We start from the raw sequence: 24,127 nt of genomic DNA, 5'->3' as shown, positions 1-24,127 counted from the left end.
TTAACTCAAAATGACAAAAGTCTTAGTTGTGCCAAGTGTATAGGTGAGAGCAAACTAAAACATAGACCATGCTGTGTTCAATAATACACTCAAGTAAATTCAATAATACATTCAAGTGGATGGGTATATGATGGCCATGTTCTTGTCTTTGAGTCAGTGTAAAGAGATTGGTTTGATACTACCAGATGCGTAAGAGCTGTTATGATGTGCGCTGGCCCCATGAGAATCCTGAAAACTAGGAGCTGAAGGGACTTGTTGTATTATCTAGATTACAAAATTCCATGTGAGGGGATCTTTGCAAGCTGCAGCGGAATAGACTGCCCTCCCTATTTAGAGAATCTTCTTAGTGTGTGACTTTGCACAAAGGCTATCCCCTGATAGAATTGGCATTGGCAGGTCTGCCCAGAGACTGCTCACATGTGTACGAAACATTTCTTATCGTCGGTGGTACCGTGGTATCGTCACAGTGCCTGAAAATTATGGATAGCATCTCCAAGGAGAGCAAAAGTAAGTTAGAGAAGTTGAGAAATGGGACCCTGAATGAGTGGAATATGGCACTCACTGAAGCCATATGCCTGCTATATTCTATGTCCCAGAAATGATCTTAAGACTCAGGAGATGCTGGTCAAGAAACTCTTCAAGACCTCCCAAAAGATGAAGCTCTTTGGATCCTTTTATTTGGTATGAGTAAGAAGTAGATGATTGTCCCTCTGTTTCAGTTGTAGGATATCTAGAAGTCAGACTTGGACTGAACTGTAACCTCCCTTTCTGTTAGCAGGCTGGCTTTCATAGAAGGGAATTTTTTTTAAATTTATTTATTTATTAACGATTTCTGTCTCTTCCCCGCCACCTCCTCCCATTTCCCTCCCCCTCCCTCAATTAAGTCTCCCCCCCCTGCCCGAAAAGCAATCCGGGTTCCCTGTCCTGTGGGAAGTCCAAGGAACCCCCACCTCCATCCAGGTCTAGTAAGTTGAGCATCCAAACTGCCTAGGCTCCCACAAAGCCAGTGCGTGCAGTAGGATCAGAAACCCATTGCCATTGTTCTTGGTCTCCAACACCATAACACAGAAGAAGTGGAAAAAATTGACTTTATGAAAGCTGTAGAGTCCCTTAAACAACATGTGAAAAATGCCCTTATATAAATGGATGAGAAGTATAACCAAAAATTTGAAGAAATGAGTAAATACGTACATAATACCCTGGGAAACCAAGAAAGAACGATCAAACAGGTAATAGAAGGGAATTTTTATGGTGTGCCGTGACGTACAACAGAATCTCCTGTGGCTCAGAGGATCACAGGTCACAGTGGGAAGGGACCTCCTACTGTTTTATTGAAGGGAATGGATGGGCCTTTGTATTTCCCTTCTAAACCTTTGTGCTTCTGCGTGAGATTAGTGCAGCTGCAGGTGTCCATGGAACTGCTCCAGTCTGTCTCCTTTCTCGACTTCCTTTTCTGTGTGCTTTTGGTGCTGATGGAAAAACTGTAAAAGTTTTGGCTGCTGATACTCAGTGGCTGTGGCTGCTGTTGTGGTGAGATGATTGCCTCTTATGCCAAAATGGATCATGCAGAATGCAGTCCATCCAAATATCAGGGACTGTCATGCAAGCAGGAGTGCAGTGGTTTGTATGTAAGAGCTAATGCACTCAGGTAGAGCAGTGTAGCCTGGTATTTTACCCCATAATAACATGACTATCCCATAGAGATATGTTAGCTAAGATCAGTTGGACTTGATCTTTCTATATGGTACAGAATATAAGAAGTAGAGAGTTATCTGAAAGTTGGGGACTTGCAAGTATTGCTCCCGTAGGAGCAGCAAATCAGTTGGTGGGTGTAATGTGAAGTATTGTACCCTCCGTGTATTTCAATATACAGTGTCTTTAAACACCAAAGCAGGTCTACCACTCCTCCTGTCCATGCTGTTCCAAGGCGTTGGATGGATTATTGCTCTGCACATTGCTGTATATTGCAGTTTGTTCAGGATTAGGATATCTGTGTTAGGGCCTGGACTTGGTATCCAGTAGCAGAGCAAATGATAAGAAATTTGTGATGTTGCACACAGTGGAACTCGTTACAGTAAAAACAATGAATGCAGTCAAGGTGATTGCAGGAGAATCCTTGGAACTCGAGATAATTATATTGTACCAAATGTATCCAGTCCCACAGAAACATCTTCTTATCCTGTCTCACTATGTGGATCCTTGGCGACACATCTCTACCTATAGACATTCATGAAATTGTAAGCAGTCCTATAAAGCAGAAGAACATTTCCTAAGATATTTGGTGAGAGCTAAGGAATGGCCAGGTAGTGGGAACTGAGTGCTGTTGTCAGTATACAATATACAGAATAAAATCTGTTCATTGAATAAATAGTACAGTGAGACTTAAAGTCCATGAGAAGAATTCAGTACATCTTTTTGTTAATTGCTTTAATATGTAAAATAATTCCTGAGCTTTGTTCAACAAGTGTTATTCTACAAGACACTTAATTTGAAAACATAAAGATTAAAACAATAATCTTAACATGAATGTATATCCATTCAAATGCCTTTCTGTTTTTCTGAGGAGTACAGTGAAGCCCAGTAGACTCATGGAGTCCCAAGTTCTGTAGTTAAAAAACACAGAGAGAGTGATCAAACAAGAGACCTCCCTAAACTATTGCTTTCCTTCATTCTCTTGTAGTCAATTGTGCCCCTGTCAGGATGCTTGGATACAGGTTGTGGGATCCTTTCGTGCTGGCTTTGTTATATTTATCTAGACCAGTGACTCTGGACAGCAAATAGGCTTTGTTAGAATGGACAGTATTGTGTCTACACAGTAGCTGGGGATTGCCTATTGAGAAAATACAAACACCATAAATATCTAGGGACTGGTTGAATACATTCCTTGAGTCAAATCCAGATGTTGTACTATCTGGAAGTAGATAGGCATTGTCAGAAGTCCAGCCTACAAGTGAAACACAGGTACTGTCAGAAAAAAGAATCTGAGTTGAGTTGCAGTTGTAAATCCATGCAGCTAAGTCAATACATTCAGTTAAGTCTCTTGTGATTTTAGGTCAGTAGCAAGAATTGCCTTGGCCTACACATGGACTCTTCATCAAATCATGCTGGGAAACCTGGTGATCCACATGTACAGAAAGAATCTTGATTCTACCTGGATCGTTGAAGCATATTTTCAGTTCCAGCACTCTTGAGACAGGGACTCAAAAGACAGAGGAAGCGGCAGAGGCAGAGTCTAGCAGATCACTGAGTTCAAGGCTAACCTGGTCTATGATGTTATTACCAGGACATAGAGCGCTTTGGAGAGAACTCTCTCTCAAGGAAATAAAAGAAAGTGAATAAATGTCACCCTGCGAATATCCAATGCCACTTCCCCAGAGATCAAAGTTCAATAAACTCTTGTAATAATAGAGGACAGAGTAGCAGGAAGAGTTGACAGAGTTCAGGGGAGGCCAGTTTTCTTCTCTCACTTCCCCCACAAGAGGTGAAAGCCCTTCCCGGACTCCCGTGTGTGCATGCTGGGGTGGGTTCGAGGCTTTTTAAAGCTGTGGTGGCTGAGCACAGGTGGATTCCTCCTCCTTTTGGTCCTGGGATGGTGTGCTTCTCTTCTGACTTGACTCTTCCTAAACTGCTTCAGCTCCTCTGTTTTCTTGAAGCTGTTTTCTCTGGTCTTCTTGGTATTGTCTTGCTCATGAGCCCCAGCTTATTCCCTCCTGATGACTATGGAGTCTTTGCATAAGGATGCTGTGCATCTCTGAATATGTTTAATACATTGAGTTATTTGAAAAATTGTGGAAGGTGAATATCTGGCCCCGGTGTAGTCATGTCAGCAAAGTCTATGCTGGAGACTATCACAGTGTACATGTCCAGGCTCATGATGGCCAAAGGTGCTGCTTCTCAAGGAGACATGGTCAACAGCCAGCTTCTGCCTCAGGGTGTTAGTGTCAGTAAAGCACAGCGTGTGCTGCAAGTTGGGGTGTGCTAAAGGGAGAAGTGATGGGACTAGGTTTCCCGTGTGCCTTTAAGTAATTCATAAGCATTGATAGATTGGCTGTCATCTCATTTAAATTCTTTTCCATCCCCCCCACCCCCAGGATTAGAGCTGTTGGCAAGAACAGGAATTCTGGAGACCTTTGGATGGGGGCAGTCAATGACCTGTCCCTATCAACAGGTGGCGTCCTCATCTGTGAATGCAGGGTGGAATACTAGCAATATTGTGGACTGCAACTGATGGACTGTCTGTCCTGAGGTGTCAGTCCCACGGACACCTCCTTCTCCAACACTGAAAAAGAGTCAAGGAAGAAGTTAGTGACTGGTAAGTGAGATGCTCCCCTCCTTCTGTGCCCTCTCCACTTAGGCCCTTATAGTGATGAGGAAGGCGTTCCTATGATCTCTGTTTGAGTAGCAATTTTTCAGAACAATGAATCTGTGTGGAATGACAGTTGTAAGCGCAAGCAGTTCAGCCTCTGTGACTCTTGGTAGCTATCAAAAAATGTACTGTTGCTAACATACATCCTCACATAATCATGGTGGGGAAATCGGTGACCCACATATACAGAAAGGAAGGTGCTTTCCCCTGTGATTTTGGTGCATTCCTTTAGTCGCAGCACTCTTGAGGCAGGGACACAGGCAAAGGCATTACAAAGGCAGTGTCAGGCATATCTTTGTGATTTCAAGGCTAGCCTGATTAGTGAGGTCAGTTCCCAAATATTCAGTGATATGAAGAGAAACATTGTCTCAAGAAACTAAACTTATAAATAAATTAATTCTATTTCTTATGTGTCACCCCATACAAGGTTAATGGCATATGCCTCAGAGGACAATGTGTTACAAACTCTGAAACAGTTAGAGCAAAGAATAGTGCAAGGAGGTTAAGATTCAGGGACAGGTCAGGATGGAGGAAAATATCAGGCGATCAAATGTCAGTTGATCAATGGTTGCTCAGGGAAGTAAAGGATTCTTTGCCAGCAAGAGAAGCCATTATTTGAGGGTTTTTTCTTGAAAACCAAGTGAAATCTTTGCTACTGATAGCTCGGTTAGAAGATTAATATCTAGATGATTTAGAATTAAATAAGTAAATCGTAAGAAAGAAGACAACACAGGTATTAAAGGGGATAGAAAAAGACTGTTCTCACAGATTTTGGAAAAACTGAGGGTGAGTACATCCAAATGTTCTGATTCAGGAGGAATCAGGGAAATGCATAGTGAACCTCCAGTGGATGCCATTCAAGGCCGACTAGAAAAAGTGACCAATGCTGCTAATGGGAATTCACAGTGAGAAATGCTATCTACTGCTGCTGGGGATTGGACGTTTTCCATCCTGATTGGCTGTCAGTGTTCCGGGACCACCAAAGCCTGCATCTGGACCACCCCATGGTTCATGTGCACCTTCCCAAAGAACTCGGGACATTAGAGAGGCACTTGCCCGTCAGTGTTGATTGCAGCACTGTCTACAGTACATCAGGGAACCAGGCGTGGTGTCCAACAGTGTTTCCATGGGTGAAAAACATGTGATGTTCGTAGACAGTCAAGTCTTTGCAGCAATAGAGAGGCTAAGGTTATGTTGTTTGCATTATGTGTACTCAACTTGGGTGTGATGAGATGGCTTCTTAGACAAGAACACTTGATTTTCTCGCAGAGTCCCCAGGTCGAATTCAGAGCACCTCATGATGGTTTTCAGTCTCTCTTAATTCCAGACTCCAGAGACCTGATGCCCAGATTTGGCCTCTGTGAGCACTCCACACATTTGTTACACAGTAGCTCATGTGGACAACACACACACACACACACACACACACACACACACACACACACACACACAAGAGAAATGAACATGTTAAATGGATAATTTCAAAGATTGATACAATTTGAGATAAACCCAGTAATCCAAATCAACCCATATCAGAAAGATACTTGCCTTGAAGAATTTCTTTCAAGGTAGGATCTTGATTATGCATACATGGACTCTATGTTTCATATCATGAAAATGCAGGCAGATCTCTATGGCAGAGTACTGATGTTTAAAGGGCTCGTGTTTGAGGTTCATAATGGGAGAAAGTGTGGTGACAGCAGGAGTGTGTTCAGTTTACAGTATACACTCTAGGAAACCTACCATGTTTAGTAACTCTGACCCGGATAATCACACAGAAACCACATTAATTACAGTACTGTTCGGCCAATGACCCCAGCATATTCCTGGCTAACTCTAACATCTTAATAAAGCCAAGTAATATTAATCTGTTCTCACCGTGAGTCTGTGACCTATTGGCAATGTTCTGGCATTCAGGCATCTTTCTCCTTCGGCAGCTACATGGCATCTTTTTGAGTTTGCCTGCTTTCTCTCTATATCTCAGCTCGAATTTCCTACCTAGCTTTGACCTGCTCAGTCATTGGCTGAAACAGCTTTACTCATTAATGACCAATGGTAATAAAACATATTCACAGCATACAGAGGGGACTTCCACATCATCCTAGGATCCTGAAAATTAAAGTCCAGGAAAATAATCTTATTGCCACTAGAGCTTTTTGCTACAGCTTTAACATTAAATAAGTAGTACCACTGACTTATAGCATATGTTGTATCTATGTAACATGTATTATTACATAACTAGGAAACATAAATTAATAATAGTAAAGTTCTAAGGAAGACATCAAAGCCCTCTCTATATACTCATGGATAAAATCACAGTCTTAAGTTTCTACAGTCAATTATAGTGTCTTCAAATATTTATAAATTTATAAACTATGTCTTTCCATTCATATATATGCATATATCTAAATATTATTCTGCATTACTATGTATGTATCTACATATCTACACATTAGGCTAAGCCTCTAAGCTTCATGTATGCATGAATATCTATGTGTATCTACATCTTACCTGTGTATGATGAACAGCGTTGTGTCCCAAAGGTTTGGGCAGCACTTACACTGCATAGCCATAATATCTCGAAATTTCCATATCTTTCTCCCTCTGAAGGAAAAGCTGTGGTTTTCCCAGGGAGGTACACTTGGCAGCATTCTCTCGCTCCTGTTGAGCCCGCCTCTTCATGGCCTCCCTCTCTGGCCTCTGCTCTTCAGTGATGGGCTGTGAGATGACTGGCCCTGGAATGTCCACTTTCCTCCATGGGATGGGTTGGCAACTGAAGTCTAGCAGCAGGTATTGGGTTTTAGCTTTGGGAGATGAGAGGGCCTTGTTGCTGGCAGCAGAAAGAGGCTCCCTGTGGAGTGAAGTGTGAGATGATGCTCTGTAGGGTGCAGGCAAAGAGGCAGCCGGCTGAGGCCCAGGGCAAGACTGGATGGGCTTGGTTATGTTGGCTCGTGTGGCACTGGTGCCGTTTGGCAGAGCTGGCTTGTCAGAGGCCATCAGTGATGTGCTGGCAGGAGCTGGTTGGGATGGCTTGAGCGTGGGAGGCTGAGCTGAGTGGGAGTGAGGCCTCACTGGGTAAGCCACAGTGGGCCTGCGTGAAGCCAGGCAGAGGAGCTTTCTAGAAACAGGTTTGGTTTGAGGCTTGTCCAGGACTGGGAAAGGCAGAGGTACTAACTTGACCTTCCCAGGTTGGGGAAGCTCATACTGGGATGGAGATGGATACCGCTTGGGAGCACTGCTCCCTGGTCTCTGAATCTTGCCCAGGCTTTTGTCAAGGCTTTGGCCCTCACGTGGCATATCCAGCAGTGATGTGGTATCAGGACCCGTCCTGGGATCTTTGTTGCTGCTGAAGTTCAGCAGAGCCCGGGAGGAGGAGATGCCAGTTTTCCTCTCACTCTTCTTCCCCAGTGGGTGAAAGACCTGCACGGACTCCAGCATGTGCATGCCGAGGTGAGTTCGAGGCTTCTTAAAGCTGTCATGGCTGAGCTCAGGTGGATTCCTCTTCCTCTTGGTCTTGGGGATGGCGGGCTTCTCTTTTGCCTTGACTCTGTGACTTGATGGCTTCAGCTCCTGTGTTTTCTTGGAGCCGTTTTCTCTGGTCTCTTTGGCCTTTTCTTTCCCCTGTGCTCTTGCTACGCTGGGCCTCTTGGGTACAAATATCTGAGATTTGCTCTGCACGTGGTTGGCCGTGTTGTCTATGGTCCCAGGATCATCTTCCTTCAGCATATCCTCGTGATGGGTTCTGGCCTGAAGAGTTCCATGAAACACATCAGAGACTTTCTGGCTTTTCTTTTTGCCTAGTTCAGATAGTCCATTAAAGATGCTGGTGCGTGACTGGGCCTGATCCCTCCTGATGTCTTTGGAGTCTTTGGTTTGGCTTGCTGTGTGATCTTCCATTTGGTCAAGGTCAGTGATGGAGTTTAAGAGTTGGGGAAGGTGAATATCTGCCACCAGAGTAGTCATGTCTGTAAAGTCATTGCTAGACTCCATGACACTCTGCAGAGCCTCAGGGTCTTCCAGACCAAGGCCACTGTTTCCCAAAGTGGCATTTTGAGAAGCTAGCTTCTGCCTCAGGCTCCCAACATCACTGTAGTTGAAGGGCTGCTGCATGCCAGGGTGTGCTGAAGGGAGGGGTGATGCGTCTTGGTTGCATTTTGTGCCCTCATAGGAATCCAGAGGTGTTGATTGCTCAGCATTCATCTCATCTGCATTGTTCTTCTGTGTCTTTTCCAGGCTTGGGGCTGGAGGCAAGGCCAGGAATTCAGAAGGACTGTGCATGAGGGCAGTTAATGACCTGTTCCCACTGACAGGTGCTGTCGTTGTCTGGGCATCCTGGGTGCAGGCATTGCCGAGGTCAGGACTCTGTAGCAGACACAGCGTCTGCTCTGAAGGTGTCAATCCCAGGGTCATCTCCCTCTCCACCACTGAAAGAGAGGAAGTTCAATATCAGTGCCTGGTAAGTGAGATGCTACCCCCCCTTTCAGTGCACCTGAGCACTGAGGCTCCTGCAGCAGTGTTACAGGCATTGCTATGAGTTCTGCTGGAGGAGCAGGGAAAGCAGCCCTCTTTGGAGACACATAGTAACTACTCATTTGTTTCTCATGACCGTGTGATATCATGTTTTCTTTTGTGATTGTGTGGTGTGTACATGCTTAGTGATCATGGGGAGGTGGTAGAATTCCTTGGTGTGTGCTCTTCCCTGTCTCCCATATTTTCCTTTGGAACAGTGCCTCTCATTGCCTTGGAAGTTTGCTCTGAGACAGGTTGTGTTGTTCACTATTTCCTAATCTTACTCATCTCTACCAGTTTCTTTCTGTTCATTGTATTACTCATATGGCCTTGAAGCCTGGATTTTTATATGAGTTTAGGTATCCATATCAGTTCCTCAATTCTGAAAGGCAAGCAGTTCAAAAGCCCTGATATTCCTTAAGCTCCACATTTCACAGATTTTTTTGTTAGTGATGCGAAAATGTAAGACTGTAGTAGCTTTTAGCTTCAACTTTGTAACAGAGAACATGTCTACATAGTCTTGGCCTTGGGTCACTGCTGAAGATTCAGAAAGAAAAAGAAAAAGAGAAAGAGAAAGTGGAAGAGAGATCTAGAGGAAGAAAAGAGACAGAGACAAAGACAGAGAGAGGTTGAGCGAGACAGATAGGGCTAGATGCTTCATTCCTACTTATCAATATTACACAGGTCAAAGCAAACTGTCACTACATCTTAAGTGTTAGAGAATGTCACTAGCAGACACTAGGAGTGTGGGAGAAGACCTCCTCTAGGTCAGATTCAGGGTTCCATTTCTCTCGATACTAGTTTCAACTCAGGGGAAACTTAGTGATACAAAAACAGAAAAAATTTTCTTGGTGACATCTAGAAACTGGAGACATAGATTAGGAAGGAGGTGATTTTAGTGAGCTGGTACGTGGGGCTGATTAGCCTTGGCAGTGAAATGCGTTCCTGTGGTGTGGTCCTTGGACATGTCTAATGAAGGTTGAATGTCACTCACTTTCCTGTATTCTCTCTCATTATAGAGACTGAATATAGGGGTAATAAGCCTGAGCCACAGCCAACATGTCAGGACTCCCATTCTTCCTCTGTGTGGACATCCACTTCTGAAAGGTAGAGCTGTGTCTCGTCTGAGGGCTGATCTCACACCTCTCCTCCTGGCTTTACTCACCTTGAAGACTGGTGTCTGGCATGGTTTGAGCAGATGTGGGCCAGTAGATGGGAGAGGTGGAGAAAGGTGTTTGGATGTTCATTGGCTGAATCTCCTGTAGTGCCATCACCATCTCTGGGTGCAGAGAGGAAGCCTGATTCCCAGAGCAGGACACAGAGCCATAGGCCTGCTGGCACTGCCAGAATTCTTCAGCCATCGGAGGACCCAGGCTGTTCTGGTCATAATAATAGACCTGACTTCCATGCAGGTAGCAAGGTGCCAGGATATATCGTTGATCTGGTAGATTTGATGGCGTTGCCTGTACAAGGCAGGCAGACAGTGTTGGATAGGATGGTGGTAATGCATTGATATGGAAAGTGTTATCACACTGGGCTGTTATAGACCGAGACGAGGGGGTGGTATTCTGGTCAATGACAGTTAAAGGGGCATCCAGGAACGGAGCTTCCCTTCTGGTGGTGCTTTCTCTGAGATCCCAGTGGAGAACACTTGGATAGAAAAATGTCGAAGTAGAGATCTGGTTCTGGTCAGTTGGCTTAGTCAGCATGGTCGTGCCAACTCGTTGGTAAAGACAGGCACTGTCCGTGAGCTGCTGGCAGCATGTGCTGGAGTCTGATGACAGGAGCCATGCTGAGCTCACAGCTGGGGTACAGACCCCATAGAAATTGCACACACTTCCTGCTGAGGGTGTGGCATTCCTCAGCACAGGCACAGAGGGCTGCAGAGCACATTCTGTCCCAGTGAAAGGTGCACTTTGGCAATTTTCTGTAGGAAGCAAGAAGAGAGTTGGAAAAATTTGAGATGGAAGCTTTCTATCCCCTGGGAGGGACTGTGTTATCTCCAGGTTGTACTGAGTGGGAGAGTCTAGCACCTATGTTCCCTTACATATCTCAAGCAAATGGGTTAAGATCGATCGGTGGTGCTATGTAGGATGACAATCACTAGATGAACTGTCTGCTTTTTCCTGTGTGGGCATGGAAATCCTGGTCAATCTGCCTTAATCCTCACTCAGATCTAGACACGATGCTCCTTTTTCCTGATTGTAATATAATAATGCCTGTTGGGACACTTCCTTGCAAATATATTCTACAACAGAGGTTATTATTGGGAAGAGACCCATAGGCATATTCCATACCTGGAACTTTGTCCTGTTCTCTGCAGATCTTACAGTATAGAGTGACCTAAACTCACTCTACGTTGATCAGTCTGGCTTTGAAATCACAGAGACAGGTCTGCTGCTGCCTCTAAAGTGCTGGTGCTGGAGCCCCTGCCATGACCACCAGGCCAATCTCTATTTTATTGAGTTTTTTTTCTGAAATGATGTTTAACAAATGTGTAAGGAATTTAGGTAATTATTCCTTTCCCCTCTCTCTTTTTTCCCCCTTGGATTTCTTGTATAAATAGGATCTCTTATAATTTCATAACTTTCAAGCATTATTCAAATATGATTTCAGAAATACAACCTACTGACAACATTTCTTCTTGTTTGCACCAGTTTAGTGTGTCCTCTTGAGAATGCTAATGTTTTATGGGGTTCATCTCTGAATATGATTGCTTCTCAATTTAATATCTGTTGATTAAATTGTTTTCTTAACAGCTCCTCAGTAACTGTTAATTTTTATATCTCTTCTAAGGGGGAATCCTTGTGAGAATCCCCTCCCCCACAACAGCGTGTCAGTTGCCATGGTCAGACTCTAACTGACTGGACTTCGCAGCCCCAGTTGATCCTATCCAACACCACCAGTGCACATGAGACATGGGGAACTGGGCAGAAAGTGGTCTGGATGGAGTGCAAGAGTAGGGACCAGATCAGGATATTCTTTCTATATGTGCCAGGGAACCTTTGTACAGACTAATCTGAACAGTTATGTTTGGTTAAACATGGCTTGGGAAATGACAATGCCTTGTCTGTTTTGATTATAATCTGGTCGTCTTCAACATTGTGTTCTAAACTACCATTGTTGACCACCAGGGTCCCCTCTGCAGTGTGCCTTCATATATTTATATACTTTTAGACCCGTACTGTGTTTGCCCCCTTCCCTGACTTCCTGTGGGTCTGTCCTTCCAGCAACACTGTCAATATTTCTTTCAGTACAACAACTGCCTTCTCAGATTCCACAATCGTCTTATTCTCTTCCACTCTCCATGTTTAATCCAGGGAAGTCCAAGTAACTGCACACCATGGCAGTCGCCATTTTGTCCATAGTCAATATTCATTTGGTGAGTATAGAGAGAGGCCAGTGTAGAGCTAGTTAGACTTGAACTGACCTCCATCCCACCCAGTTCTCTCTATGTTGTGATTATAGTTGTGTGCCACCATCCGTGGTGTGACCGATACTGTTAGAGTTGCCCTGAATTTTAAACTAAGACTGGAAACAGTAGTGGGGGGAGACTGTCTCATCAGTGGTGTGGAGTGCTAGATCTCTGCGTGCCTTGTTCATTTTCCTGTGTCTCTGTAGTTTAATACCATCCAAAAGGGCCTGATTTTATTCCCTGGTCACTTTCCTCTGAAAACCCAACAGTACAGACCCCAAGCATAGTGACACTGTTCACTCCTTGAGGTGGATGGAAAACACTTGAGAATAAACTTTCTGTCTAAAATCATATACTTAGTAAGAACCAAAGCTAAATGTGACATTCAAATCTAGATATCTATATCAACATCAATACTATCCACATTCAGCAAAGATTTACTAGTATAGTAAAAGTCAGTGGAGAGGATCACATGTTTTAAAGTCTCTTTCCTTACCTGACATGGTCAAGGGGAGAGGATTAGCAATCCAAAGAACAATGGAGCAAGATAATCGGTCGGCTTTGTCTGATCAGCTGACCTCAGTGGCAAGTGTGTCCAGTATCAGACAGCACTCACTGGTCACTGGTCACCTGGACCTGTGATGATCCAAATTTGTTTACAGTCATCACCATGGAAACACCAAGATTCTACCAGGTGCTGGTAGGGTTGGAGGGAGAATGATGTCATAAATGAGGCAACAGCCAATGGGAAGGCTCGATTCCTAACTAGAAGATGGGATTGGTTGGAGAAGATGCCAGGAGACCAACAGTAGCCTTGGAGGCTGGGGTGTGGGCTACTGAAAGAGGCAATCAAGGCATGGACGTGCCACTTCCCATGGCGTTTAGTCTAGGCTATCATGGCAGTGCTCTTATATGGTTCACTGATGAAGCAGTGTATAATGTACATATAATGGGTCACCTTCCAACAGAAAGTGTCCCATCAGCCAACACTTACATACAGTGAGTAGTCTTGGGCAGGAGGGAGAACTGCTGTTGAGGGAACTCAGGTGATAGGCCATTCCAGTCCGTCTGGCTTTTGTGCCATCAGCATCTGTCCATGACCCAAGGAAGAGATCAAAGTGTTCCTTTGTGACTATGTGCAAGGTCAGGGCTCGGTGTGCTGCGTGCATGTTGATGAACACTAAGACACTTGTCTTCTTGTTGCTTCTGTTATTCTTTTTTGTCTTGTTTGTCTGTCTGCGGGATTAGAGAGTGGAGACTTTACGCGAGACACCCGGCGATGCGGGGTTAGGACGGAGACACAGACACGCGACCGTCCCACGTGGGTGCACTTTAATGTTGGGGTAACAACAAGTAAGGGACAGGTGTGCAGAGACGAAAGGAGAGAGGGGCAGAGAGAGAGAGAGAGCTCGTGGTGACCCCTGTTTTTAACGGGGAACACACGGGCTTCTGGGAGAAATGCCCTGCGCCTTTGCGGCTTCCAGTCCAGGGGGATGCTGGGAGCTGTAGTCTGCAAAAGGAACAACATTTCACCCTTTTGGTTTTATTAAAAAAAATTGTGGGGGGTCTTAAAGGGTAGGGAATGGGGGCGTAGCCCGGTCTCTCATGACTGCTTCCTGCTGGCTTTGGGCGTCGAGGGATCCAGGGAGTGTCCAGTTATTCTGACGATGTCCTTTGGGCGTCGAGGGATCCAGGGAGTGTCCGATTATTCTGGCGATGTCCTGTTGGTTATGTCCTGTTTGCAGGCTTTTAAAGGTGGCTGACTGAAGAAATCACATCTGTCTGGCTCCTCCTGAGTATCTGGGTCATAGTTATGTTGCTGGAAGACAAAAGTCGCATTAGTAGAGAGAAAAAATTTAAAGGGGAGAGGAGGTTTGGGAGGAGGTTTGGAAAAATTAAAGGGGAAATTTGGGGTGGAGGAGTTTTTGGAGGTCTGGGGTTAAGAATGATAAAAAATTAAATGATACTTATTCCGTTAATGATCTGCTTGTGTTTGATTTGTTTAGGTGGGTCGGGCTGGCTTCCTAGAGCTTAAAGAAAGTGTCTTAAAAGAAAATAGCTTTTAACCGTATACTCCTTAACATTTCAGGGGTCACTGCTGCAGTCAGCGACTGACCTGTTATGTCAAGGAACTTTGTTAAGAATCTGCTTACCGCCTGAGCCCTTGACTCCGTACTTGATGATGATATCTGTAACGGCAGCTGGATGGTTATTTAGGAATTTAAAGAAGGGAGGGCGTGTTAACACAGGAGGATTAAGTGACGGATGGGACCACTGTTTCCCTTAGACTGGAGTTGAGGGGGCTGAACCTGGTATCCTTTGGAACTTAAGAGAACAAGGTCCTGTCTGAGTTACCGTGTATGAAGGATTATCTTGAGCCATGGAGATGAACAGTTTAAGATGTGACAGGTGAATCCAATGGGGAATTCCTTCAAGCTTGGCAGCTGTGGGGGTTAGAAGAATTTCTCTGAGAGAACCCTGCCATTTAGGGGAAAGAGGTGAGGGACGTTGGCCTGGAGGTGAGAGTAATACCTTATCTCCTATTTTAACCGGCGTTGGACATGTATTAGCACATGGTTGAGGTAATGAGTGATCTGTGAAGTCCCACAGTAGCGAAGGTAAGTGGAAAAGGAGGGGAGTGAGCAGGTGATCAGGAAGGGGAGAGAGAGGTTCCCGATGAGAGGCTGGGGGTTAAAACCGGCCGCCCATACATGAGTTCAACGGGTGAAATGAAAAGGGGGCCCTTTGTGAGAGCCCAAAGCCTGAGAAGAGCAAGGGACAGAAGGCTTACCCAGTCGAGGTGGAGTTCCTTTGACATCTTAACGAGAGCTTCCTTTAAAGAGCAGTTAGTCCGTTCTACCTTACCTGAAGACTGAGGGTGGTACAGTGTGTGGAAGTTCCAGGGGATTACAAGTGCCCTAGACAGATTTTGAGAAATCTGGGAAGTAAACTCTGGGCCATTATCTTTTGGCAGATCTGACAGGGGGCCGCTGTGGCCTTTAGGAACCTGATATCCTTTGGTGTGGTTGTTTTAACAACGGGAGAATGGTGATCAGTGACAGCGGGAGCCTAGAGGGGCTTTGGAAGATCGAGGGGGCGGAGCAGGGTGGGGAGGAGACTGAGAGGAGTCTGAAGATGCTTTTGTCTGTCTGTGTGACCTGTGGCAGGGGGAAGCCTCCAGCTGCTTGCATGACCTGTTGGATGAATATTTATGAGGGACTCTATCGGAGGGGCTATGCGAAGTCCTTGTAGATCTGGAATGGGACTTTCTTGGGTATCTGGAAGGGGAACGTTTAGAGGTGTTAGGTGCATCCTTCCTGTGCCTAGAAGAGACCTTGGAGGAAAGAGGGATGGGTAAGCTGTTGCTGTCACTCGACTGGGGAGAGCGAGAGCGAGTGGCCCCTCGAGGCCGGGGGTGGTGGTGGTGGAGGTTTGTCCGCGGGATCCATGGCGGGAGCAGAGGGTTCCTGGAGGGATGGCATTGATAAGAACATGTGTGCAGGTGAACAGTGAGAGGCAACGGAGGGGTCAATCTTAATGGCCATGTAGAAAAATGCCATAATGTACATCATTTCTTTCCATTTAGCCGAACGGTGACAGAAGTTAGCCAATTCCTGTAAAATATCGGGGTCAAATGAACCCTGAGAAGGCCACCTGAAGGAACCCTGTAAATTGTACTTTGGCCAAGTTTTAGAGCAAAGACGGATTAATGTATATCACGGAGGGAATTAGGGCATGAGGTTTCAGAGCTTCCAGCAGCTGCCCCAATGGGGAGGCCAGGGGAACCGTTTGAGAAGGCTTAGCACCCATGGCTATTACCGTGAAACTATCCGCAGATGGCACAGGGAGGTGCCACGAACAAAGCAGCCCTAATTACAGGCGTCCAAGCAACCAGGGGGCCTTGCTATAGCCTAACTGACCCGAACCGAGCTTCCGATGGGGAACAATCCCGGCTAGGAGGAGGCAGTTAAGCCTTTGGGGGCTGCCTGTTGCAGCCGAGAGGCGCTCGCCCCGTAGGGAGCCCGTAAAGAGGACAGAAAAGCGATCAGAAAGAAAACAGAAAAAGATAGAACTGGGAGCTCCGAGCTCCCAGGTGCGGATAAAAAAACAGGTCTAGCTAGCCAAGGGTGGAAGGCCGGGTGGAGGGGGGAGGAGTCGCCAACCTTACCCACTATGCACCAAAGAGAGCCGGGACCTCTCTGGGCTTAATGGGAAGGCGATCCAACCCAGGTGAACTCACGAATTAGTCGCTCTTGGTTCCAGATGGCTGCATTGAACACGTGGGGGAGGTCACAGGTTGTTGGTCCTGACCTTGTCCCGGGGGAGGCCCCGAGCTCTGGGAGGTGCCAAAAGCCCAGAGTAAAGGCCTCAGGCGAGGGCACCGCGACAGAAAGGTTACCGTGTCGAAGATGGCACCAAAAACATGTTATTCTTTTGATCTTAGTCATTCTGACAGGTGTAAGATGGTATCTCAGAGTTATTTTGATTTTCATTTCCCTGACTGCTAAGGATGTTGAACATTCATATTTATCCCCAAGCACAAAACTCAAGTCTAAATGGATCAAAGACCTTAATATAAATCTGACCACACACAACCAAATAGAAGAGAAAGTGGGAAGTAGTCTTCAATGCATGGGCACGTGAGACCACTTCCTAAATATTACCCCAGTAGCACAGACCCTGAGAGCAACAATAAATAAATGGAACTTCCTGAAACTGAGAAACTTCTGTAAAGCAAAGGACACAGTCAATAAGAGGGAAAGGCAGCCTACTGAATGGGAAAAGATCTTCACCAACCCCACATCAGACAAAGGACTGATGTCCAAAATATGTAAAGAACTCAAGAAATTAGACATCAACATTTCAAATAACCCAATTAAAAAATGAGATACAGACCTAAACAGAGAAATCTCAGCTAACTTGGTGCAGGATCAAGTGTCTTTCATGTTATCCTTTACAGACCATTGTCTAAGCAATCCAGAACAGGAGACCAAAGCAGTACATTGAGGTAAGAGGTAAATCAGAGACCACAGGGGATTTCTCCTTCCTGGTACTCTCTAGATTTGCTCAGCCAACATTCTTATATATTCCAAGTCAACTGTGTTTGTATAGTATTGCCGAGCATAGACTAGGTCCTTCTGTGCCATTTAATGATAAAGATCATGTTCTAGGGGCTAGAGAAATGGCTCAGAGTTTAAGAGCATTGCCTGCTCTTCCAAAGGTCCTGAGTTCAATTCCCAGCAACCACGTGTTGGCTCACAACCATCGGTAATGGGGTCTGGTGCCCTCTTCTGGCCTGCAGGCATACACACAGACAGAATATTGTATACATAATAAATAAATATTAAAAAGAGATCATGTTTCACAATCAGTCTGAGAGGCTACTCCAGGGAGGCAACCACTGAATTGAACTCTCCTCTTTCCTTAGGATCCTGGTTTGTTTTATGCTATATAAGCTAAATAGGAGTGTGTGCATTGGTACTTGCAGTCGTCACTATTGCCCCTTTGTTGTATCTCAGTTGTGCTCCAAGTAGCATCGCAAAGTAAGCATTTTTCTGACCAATTGTTTATTATTATCCAATTTTGGGGTTCCCATGAATAACATGGTCCAGAGGTGTCAATGGAATAGTGCATTGTGGGTGATCTCTGATGTCTTTCTTGTGCCTTGCCCCATTACTAGGGGAGCACTTTACATAGCTGTGTTGCTGGCTTCCATTAATGAAAGAGCCCTAGGGACTTTGATTTCCTGTCCCATATACCATATCCATGTGAGTTTTTGCTTTATTTTACATATCTACGTATATAAATGATGTCCAGTGCTTGTAACCCACCATTCCTTCACTTTCAAGTAACGTGGGCAATCCCACAAGATCATTACTGTTGACGTGGGTGAGAAGGTGATTGTTCTCTTATTCTGTAGGAATGTACATTGTTAGGGAGACACACATGTGACATTACTTACGCTGACTGCATTTTATGAAAGAAATTAACTGAAATCCACATACCCTGTCAATGAACTCCTGAAGTCTTTAACTCAAAATGACAAAAGTCTTAGTTGTGCCAAGTGTATAGGTGAGAGCAAACTAAAACATAGACCATGCTGTGTTCAATAATACACTCAAGTAAATTCAATAATACATTCAAGTGGATGGGTATATGGTGGCCAAGTTCTTGTCTTTGAGTCAGTGTAAAGAGATTGGTTTGATACTACCAGATGCGTAAGAGCTGTTATGATGTGCGCTGGCCCCATGAGAATCCTAAAAACTAGGAGCTGAAGGGACTTGTTGTATTATCTAGATTACAAAATTCCATGTGAGGGGATCTTTGCAAGCTGCAGCGGAATAGACTGCCCTCCCTATTTAGAGAATCTTCTTAGTGTGTGACTTTGCACAAAGGCTATCCCCTGATAGAATTGGCATTGGCAGGTCTGCCCAGAGACTGCTCACATGTGTACGAAACATTTCTTATCGTCGGTGGTACCGTGGTATCGTCACAGTGCCTGAAAATTATGGATAGCATCTCCAAGGAGAGCAAAAGTAAGTTAGAGAAGTTGAGAAATGGGACCCTGAGTGAGTGGAATATGGCACTCACTGAAGCCATATGCCTGCTATATTCTATGTCCCAGAAATGATCTTAAGACTCAGGAGATGCTGGTCAAGAAACTCTTCAAGACCTCCCAAAAGATGAAGCTCTTTGGATCCTTTTATTTGGTATGAGTAAGAAGTAGATGATTGTCCCTCTGTTTCAGTTGTAGGATATCTAGAAGTCAGACTTGGACTGAACTGTAACCTCCCTTTCTGCTAGCAGGCTGGCTTTCATAGAAGGGAATTTTTATGTTGTGCCGTGACGTACAACAGAATCTCCTGTGGCTCAGAGGATCACAGGTCACAGTGGGAAGGGAACTCCTACTGTTTTATTGAAGGGAATGGATGGGCCTTTGTATTTCCCTTCTAAACCTTTGTGCTTCTGCGTGAGATTAGTGCAGCTGCAGGTGTCCATGGAACTGCTCCAGTCTGTCTCCTTTCTCGACTTCCTTTTCTGTGTGCTTTTGGTGCTGATAGAAAAACTGTAAAAGTTTTGGCTGCTGATACTCAGTGGCTGTGGCTGCTGTTGTGGTGAGATGATTGCCTCTTATGCCAAAATGGATCATGCAGAATGCAGTCCATCCAAATATCAGGGACTGTCATGCAAGCAGGAGTGCAGTGGTTTGTATGTAAGAGCTAATGCACTCAGGTAGAGCAGTGTAGCCTGGTATTTTACCCCATAATAACATGACTATCCCATAGAGATATGTTAGCTAAGATCAGTTGGACTTGATCTTTCTAGATGGTACAGAATATAAGAAGTGGAGAGTTATCTGAAAGTTGGGGACTTGCAAGTATTGCTCCCGTAGGAGCAGCAAATCAGTTGGTGGGTGTAATGTGAAGTATTGTACCCTCCGTGTATTTCAATATACAGTGTCTTTAAACACCAAAGCAGGTCTACCACTCCTCCTGTCCATGCTGTTCCAAGGCGTTGGATGGATTATTGCTCTGCACATTGCTGTATATTGCAGTTTGTTCAGGATTAGGATATCTGTGTTAGGGCCTGGACTTGGTATCCAGTAGCAGAGCAAATGATAAGAAATTTGTGATGTTGCACACAGTGGAACTCGTTACAGTAAAAACAATGAATGCAGTCAAGGTGATTGCAGGAGAATCCTTTGAACTCGAGATAATTATATTGTACCAAAATGTATCCAGTCCCACAGAAACATCTTCTTATCCTGTCTCACTATGTGGATCCTTGGCGACACATCTCTACCTATAGACATTCATGAAATTGTAAGCAGTACTATAAAGCAGAAGAACATTTCCTAAGATATTTGGTGAGAGCTAAGGAATGGCCAGGTAGTGGGAACTGAGTGCTGTTGTCAGTATACAATATACAGAATAAAATCTGTTCATTGAATAAATAGTACAGTGAGACTTAAAGTCCATGAGAAGAATTCAGTACATCTTTTTGTTAATTGCTTTAATATGTAAAATAATTCCTGAGCTTTGTTCAACAAGTGTTATTCTACAAGACACTTAATTTGAAAACATAAAGATTAAAATAATAATCTTAACATGAATGTATATCCATTCAAATGCCTTTCTGTTTTTCTGAGGAGTACAGTGAAGCCCAGTAGACTCATGGAGTCTCAAATTCTGTAGTTAAAAAACACAGAGAGAGTGATCAAACAAGAGACCTCCCTAAACTATTGCTTTCCTTCATTCTCTTGTAGTCAATTGTGCCCCTGTCAGGATGCTTGGATACAGGCTGTGGGATCCTTTCGTGCTGGCTTTGTTATATTTATCTAGACCAGTGACTCTTGACAGCACATAGGCTTTGTTAGAATGGACAGTATTGTGTCTACACAGTAGCTGGGGATTGCCTATTGAGAAAATACAAACACCATAAATATCTAGGGACTGGTTGAATACATTCCTTGAGTCAATCCAGACGTTGTACTATCTGGAAGTAGATAGGCATTGTCAGAAGTCCAGCCTACAAGTGAAACACAGGTACTGTCAGAAAAAAGAATCTGAGTTGAGTTGCAGTTGTAAATCCATGCAGCTAAGTCAATACATTCAGTTAAGTCTCTTGTGATTTTAGGTCAGTAGCAAGAATTGCCTTGGCCTACACATGGACTCTTCATCAAATCATGCTGGGAAACCTGGTGATCCACATGTACAGAAAGAATCTTGATTCTACCTGGATTGTTGAAGCATATTTTTAGTTCCAGCACTCTTGAGACAGGGACTCAAAAGACAGAGGAAGCGGCAGAGGCAGAGTCTAGCAGATCACTGAGTTCAAGGCCAACCTGGTCTATGATGTTATTACCAGGACATAGAGATCTTTGGAGAGAACTCTCTCTCAAGGAACTAAAAGAAAGTGAATAAATGTCACCCTGCGAATATCCAATGCCACTTCCCCAGAGATCAAAGTTAAATAAACTCTTGTAATAATAGAGGACAGAGTAGCAGGAAGAGTTGACAGAGTTCAGGGGAGGCCAGTTTTCTTCTCTCACTTCCCCCACAAGAGGTGAAAGCCCTTCCAGGACTCCCGCGTGTGCCTGCTGGGGTGGGTTCTAGGCTTAAAGCTGTGGTGGCTGAGCACAGGTGGATTCCTTCTCCTTTTCGTCCTGGGATGGTGTGCTTCTCTTCTGACTTGACTTCCTAAATTGCTTCAGCTCCTCTGTTTTCTTGAAGCTGTTTTCTCTGGTCTTCTTGGTATTGTCTTGCTCATGAGCCCCAGCTTATTCCCTCCTGATGACTATGGAGTCTTTGCATAAGGATGCTGTGCATCTCTGAATATGTTTAATACATTGAGTTATTTGAAAAATTGTGGAAGGTGAATATCTGGCCCCGGTGTAGTCATGTCAGCAAAGTCTATGCTGGAGACCATCACAGTGTGCATGTCCAGGCTCATGATGGCCAAAGGTGCTGCTTCTCAAGGAGACATGGTCAACAGCCAGCTTCTGCCTCAGGGTGTTAGTGTCAGTAAAGCACAGCGTGTGCTGCAAGTTGGGGTGTGCTAAAGGGAGAAGTGATGGGACTAGGTTTCCCGTGTGCCTTTAAGTAATTCATAAGCATTGATAGATTGGCTGTCATCTCATTTAAATTATTTTCCATCCCCCCCACCCCCAGGATTAGAGCTGTTGGCAAGAACAGGAATTCTGGAGACCTTTGGATGGGGGCAGTCAATGACCTGTCCCTATCAACAGGTGGCGTCCTCATCTGTGAATGCAGGGTGGAATACTAGCAATATTGTGGACTGCAACTGATGGACTGTCTGTCCTGAGGTGTCAGTCCCACGGACACCCCCTTCTCCAACACTGAAAAAGAGTCAAGGAAGAAGTTAGTGACTGGTAAGTGAGATGCTCCCCTCCTTCTGTGCCCTCTCCACTTAGGTCCTTATAGTGATGAGGAAGGCGTTCCTATGATCTCTGTTTGAGTAGCAATTTTTCAGAACAATGAATCTGTGTGGAATGACAGTTGTAAGCGCAAGCAGTTCAGCCTCTGTGACTCTTGGTAGCTATCAAAAAATGTACTGTTGCTAACATACATCCTCACATAATCATGGTGGGGAAATCGGTGACCCACATATTCAGAAAGGAAGGTGCTTTCCCCTGTGATTTTGGTGCATTCCTTTAGTCCCAGCACTCTTGAGGCAGGGACACAGGCAAAGGCATTACAAAGGCAGTGTCAGGCATATCTTTGTGATTTCAAGGCTAGCCTGATTAGTGAGGTCAGTTCCCAAATATTCAGTGATATGAAGAGAAACATTGTCTCAAGAAACTAAACTTATAAATAAATTAATTCTATTTCTTATGTGTCACCCCATACAAGGTTAATGGCATATGCCTCAGAGGACAATGTGTTACAAACTCTGAAACAGTTAGAGCACAGAATAGTGCAAGGAGGTTAAGATTCAGGGACAGGTCAGGATGGAGGAAAATATCAGGCGATCAAATGTCAGTTGATCAATGGTTGCTCAGGGAAGTAAAGGATTCTTTGCCAGCAAGAGAAGCCATTATTTGAGGGTTTTTTCTTGAAAACCAAGTGAAATCTTTGCTACTGATAGCTCAGTTAGAAGATTAATATCTAGATGATTTAGAATTAAATAAGTAAATCATAAGAAAGAAGACAACACAGGTATTAAAGGGGATAGAAAAAGACTGTTCTCATAGATTTTGGAAAAACTGAGGGTGAGTACATCCAAATGTTCTGATTCAGGAGGAATCAGGGAAATGCATAGTGAACCTCCAGTGGATGCCATTCAAGGCCGACTAGAAAAAGTGACCAATGCTGCTAATGGGAATTCACAGTGAGGAATGCTATCTACTGCTGCTGGGGATTGGACGTTTTCCATCCTGACTGGCTGTCAGTGTTCCGGGACCACCAAAGCCTGCATCTGGACCACCCCATGGTTCATGTGCACCTTCCCAAAGAACTCGGGACATTAGAGAGGCACTTGCCCGTCAGTGTTGATTGCAGCACTGTCTACAGTACATCAGGGAACCAGGCGTGGTGTCCAACAGTGTTTCCATGGGTGAAAAACATGTGATGTTCGTAGACAGTCAAGTCTTTGCAGCAATAGAGAGGCTAAGGTTATGTTGTTTGCATTATGTGTACTCAACTTGGGTGTGATGAGATGGCTTCTTAGACAAGAACACTTGATTTTCTCGCAGAGTCCCCAGGTCGAATTCAGAGCACCTCATGATGGTTTTCAGTCTCTCTTAATTCCAGACTCCAGAGACCTGATGCCCAGATTTGGCCTCTGTGAGCACTCCACACATTTGTTACACAGTAGCTCTTGTGGACAACACACACACACACACACACACACACACACACACACACACACACGAGAAATGAACATGTTAAATGGATAATTTCAAAGATTGATACAATTTGAGATAAACCCAGTAATCCAAATCAACCCATATCAGAAAGATACTTGCCTTGAAGAATTTCTTTCAAGGTAGGATCTTGATTATGCATACATGGACTCTATGTTTCATATCATGAAAATGCAGGCAGATCTCTATGGCAGAGTACTGATGTTTAAAGGGCTCGTGTTTGAGGTTCATAATGGGAGAAAGTGTGGTGACAGCAGGAGTGTGTTCAGTTTACAGTATACACTCTAGGAAACCTACCATGTTTAGTAACTCTGACCCGGATAATCACACAGAAACCACATTAATTACAGTACTGTTCGGCCAATGACCCCAGCATATTCCTGGCTAACTCTAACATCTTAATAAAGCCAAGTAATATTAATCTGTTCTCACCGTGAGTCTGTGACCTATT

At 44.5% G+C, this 24,127-nt stretch overlaps 1 protein-coding gene across 1 annotated transcript; it reads right to left on the bottom strand.

Moving 5' to 3' along the window:
• Positions 1 to 6,922: 6,922 nt before the first annotated feature.
• LOC142837175 (uncharacterized protein C2orf78 homolog) lies at positions 6,923 to 12,793 on the bottom strand. Its single transcript, XM_075952136.1, has 3 exons — positions 12,787 to 12,793; positions 10,527 to 10,802; positions 6,923 to 8,790 (listed from the first exon to the last, which is right to left on the bottom strand). The coding sequence occupies exons 1-3, from the start codon at positions 12,791 to 12,793 to the stop codon at positions 6,923 to 6,925; spliced, it is 2,151 nt and encodes a 716-aa protein (XP_075808251.1).
• Between the last annotated feature and the right edge of the window lie 11,334 nt (positions 12,794 to 24,127).

The sequence above is a fragment of the Microtus pennsylvanicus genome, chromosome 17 (assembly GCF_037038515.1).
Source record: "Microtus pennsylvanicus isolate mMicPen1 chromosome 17, mMicPen1.hap1, whole genome shotgun sequence".
In the NCBI taxonomy this organism is placed as follows: Eukaryota; Metazoa; Chordata; class Mammalia; order Rodentia; family Cricetidae; genus Microtus; species Microtus pennsylvanicus.
The sequence above is the reverse complement of the archived record's forward strand: the minus strand, read 5'-3'. Positions and strand labels throughout refer to the sequence as shown.

Coding starts and splice junctions, on each gene's coding strand:
- LOC142837175 (XM_075952136.1), bottom strand. Junction 8,791..10,526: donor TTCGACATTTTTCTATCCAA/GTGTTCTCCACT, acceptor CCTCTCTTTCAG/TGGTGGAGAGGGAGATGACC.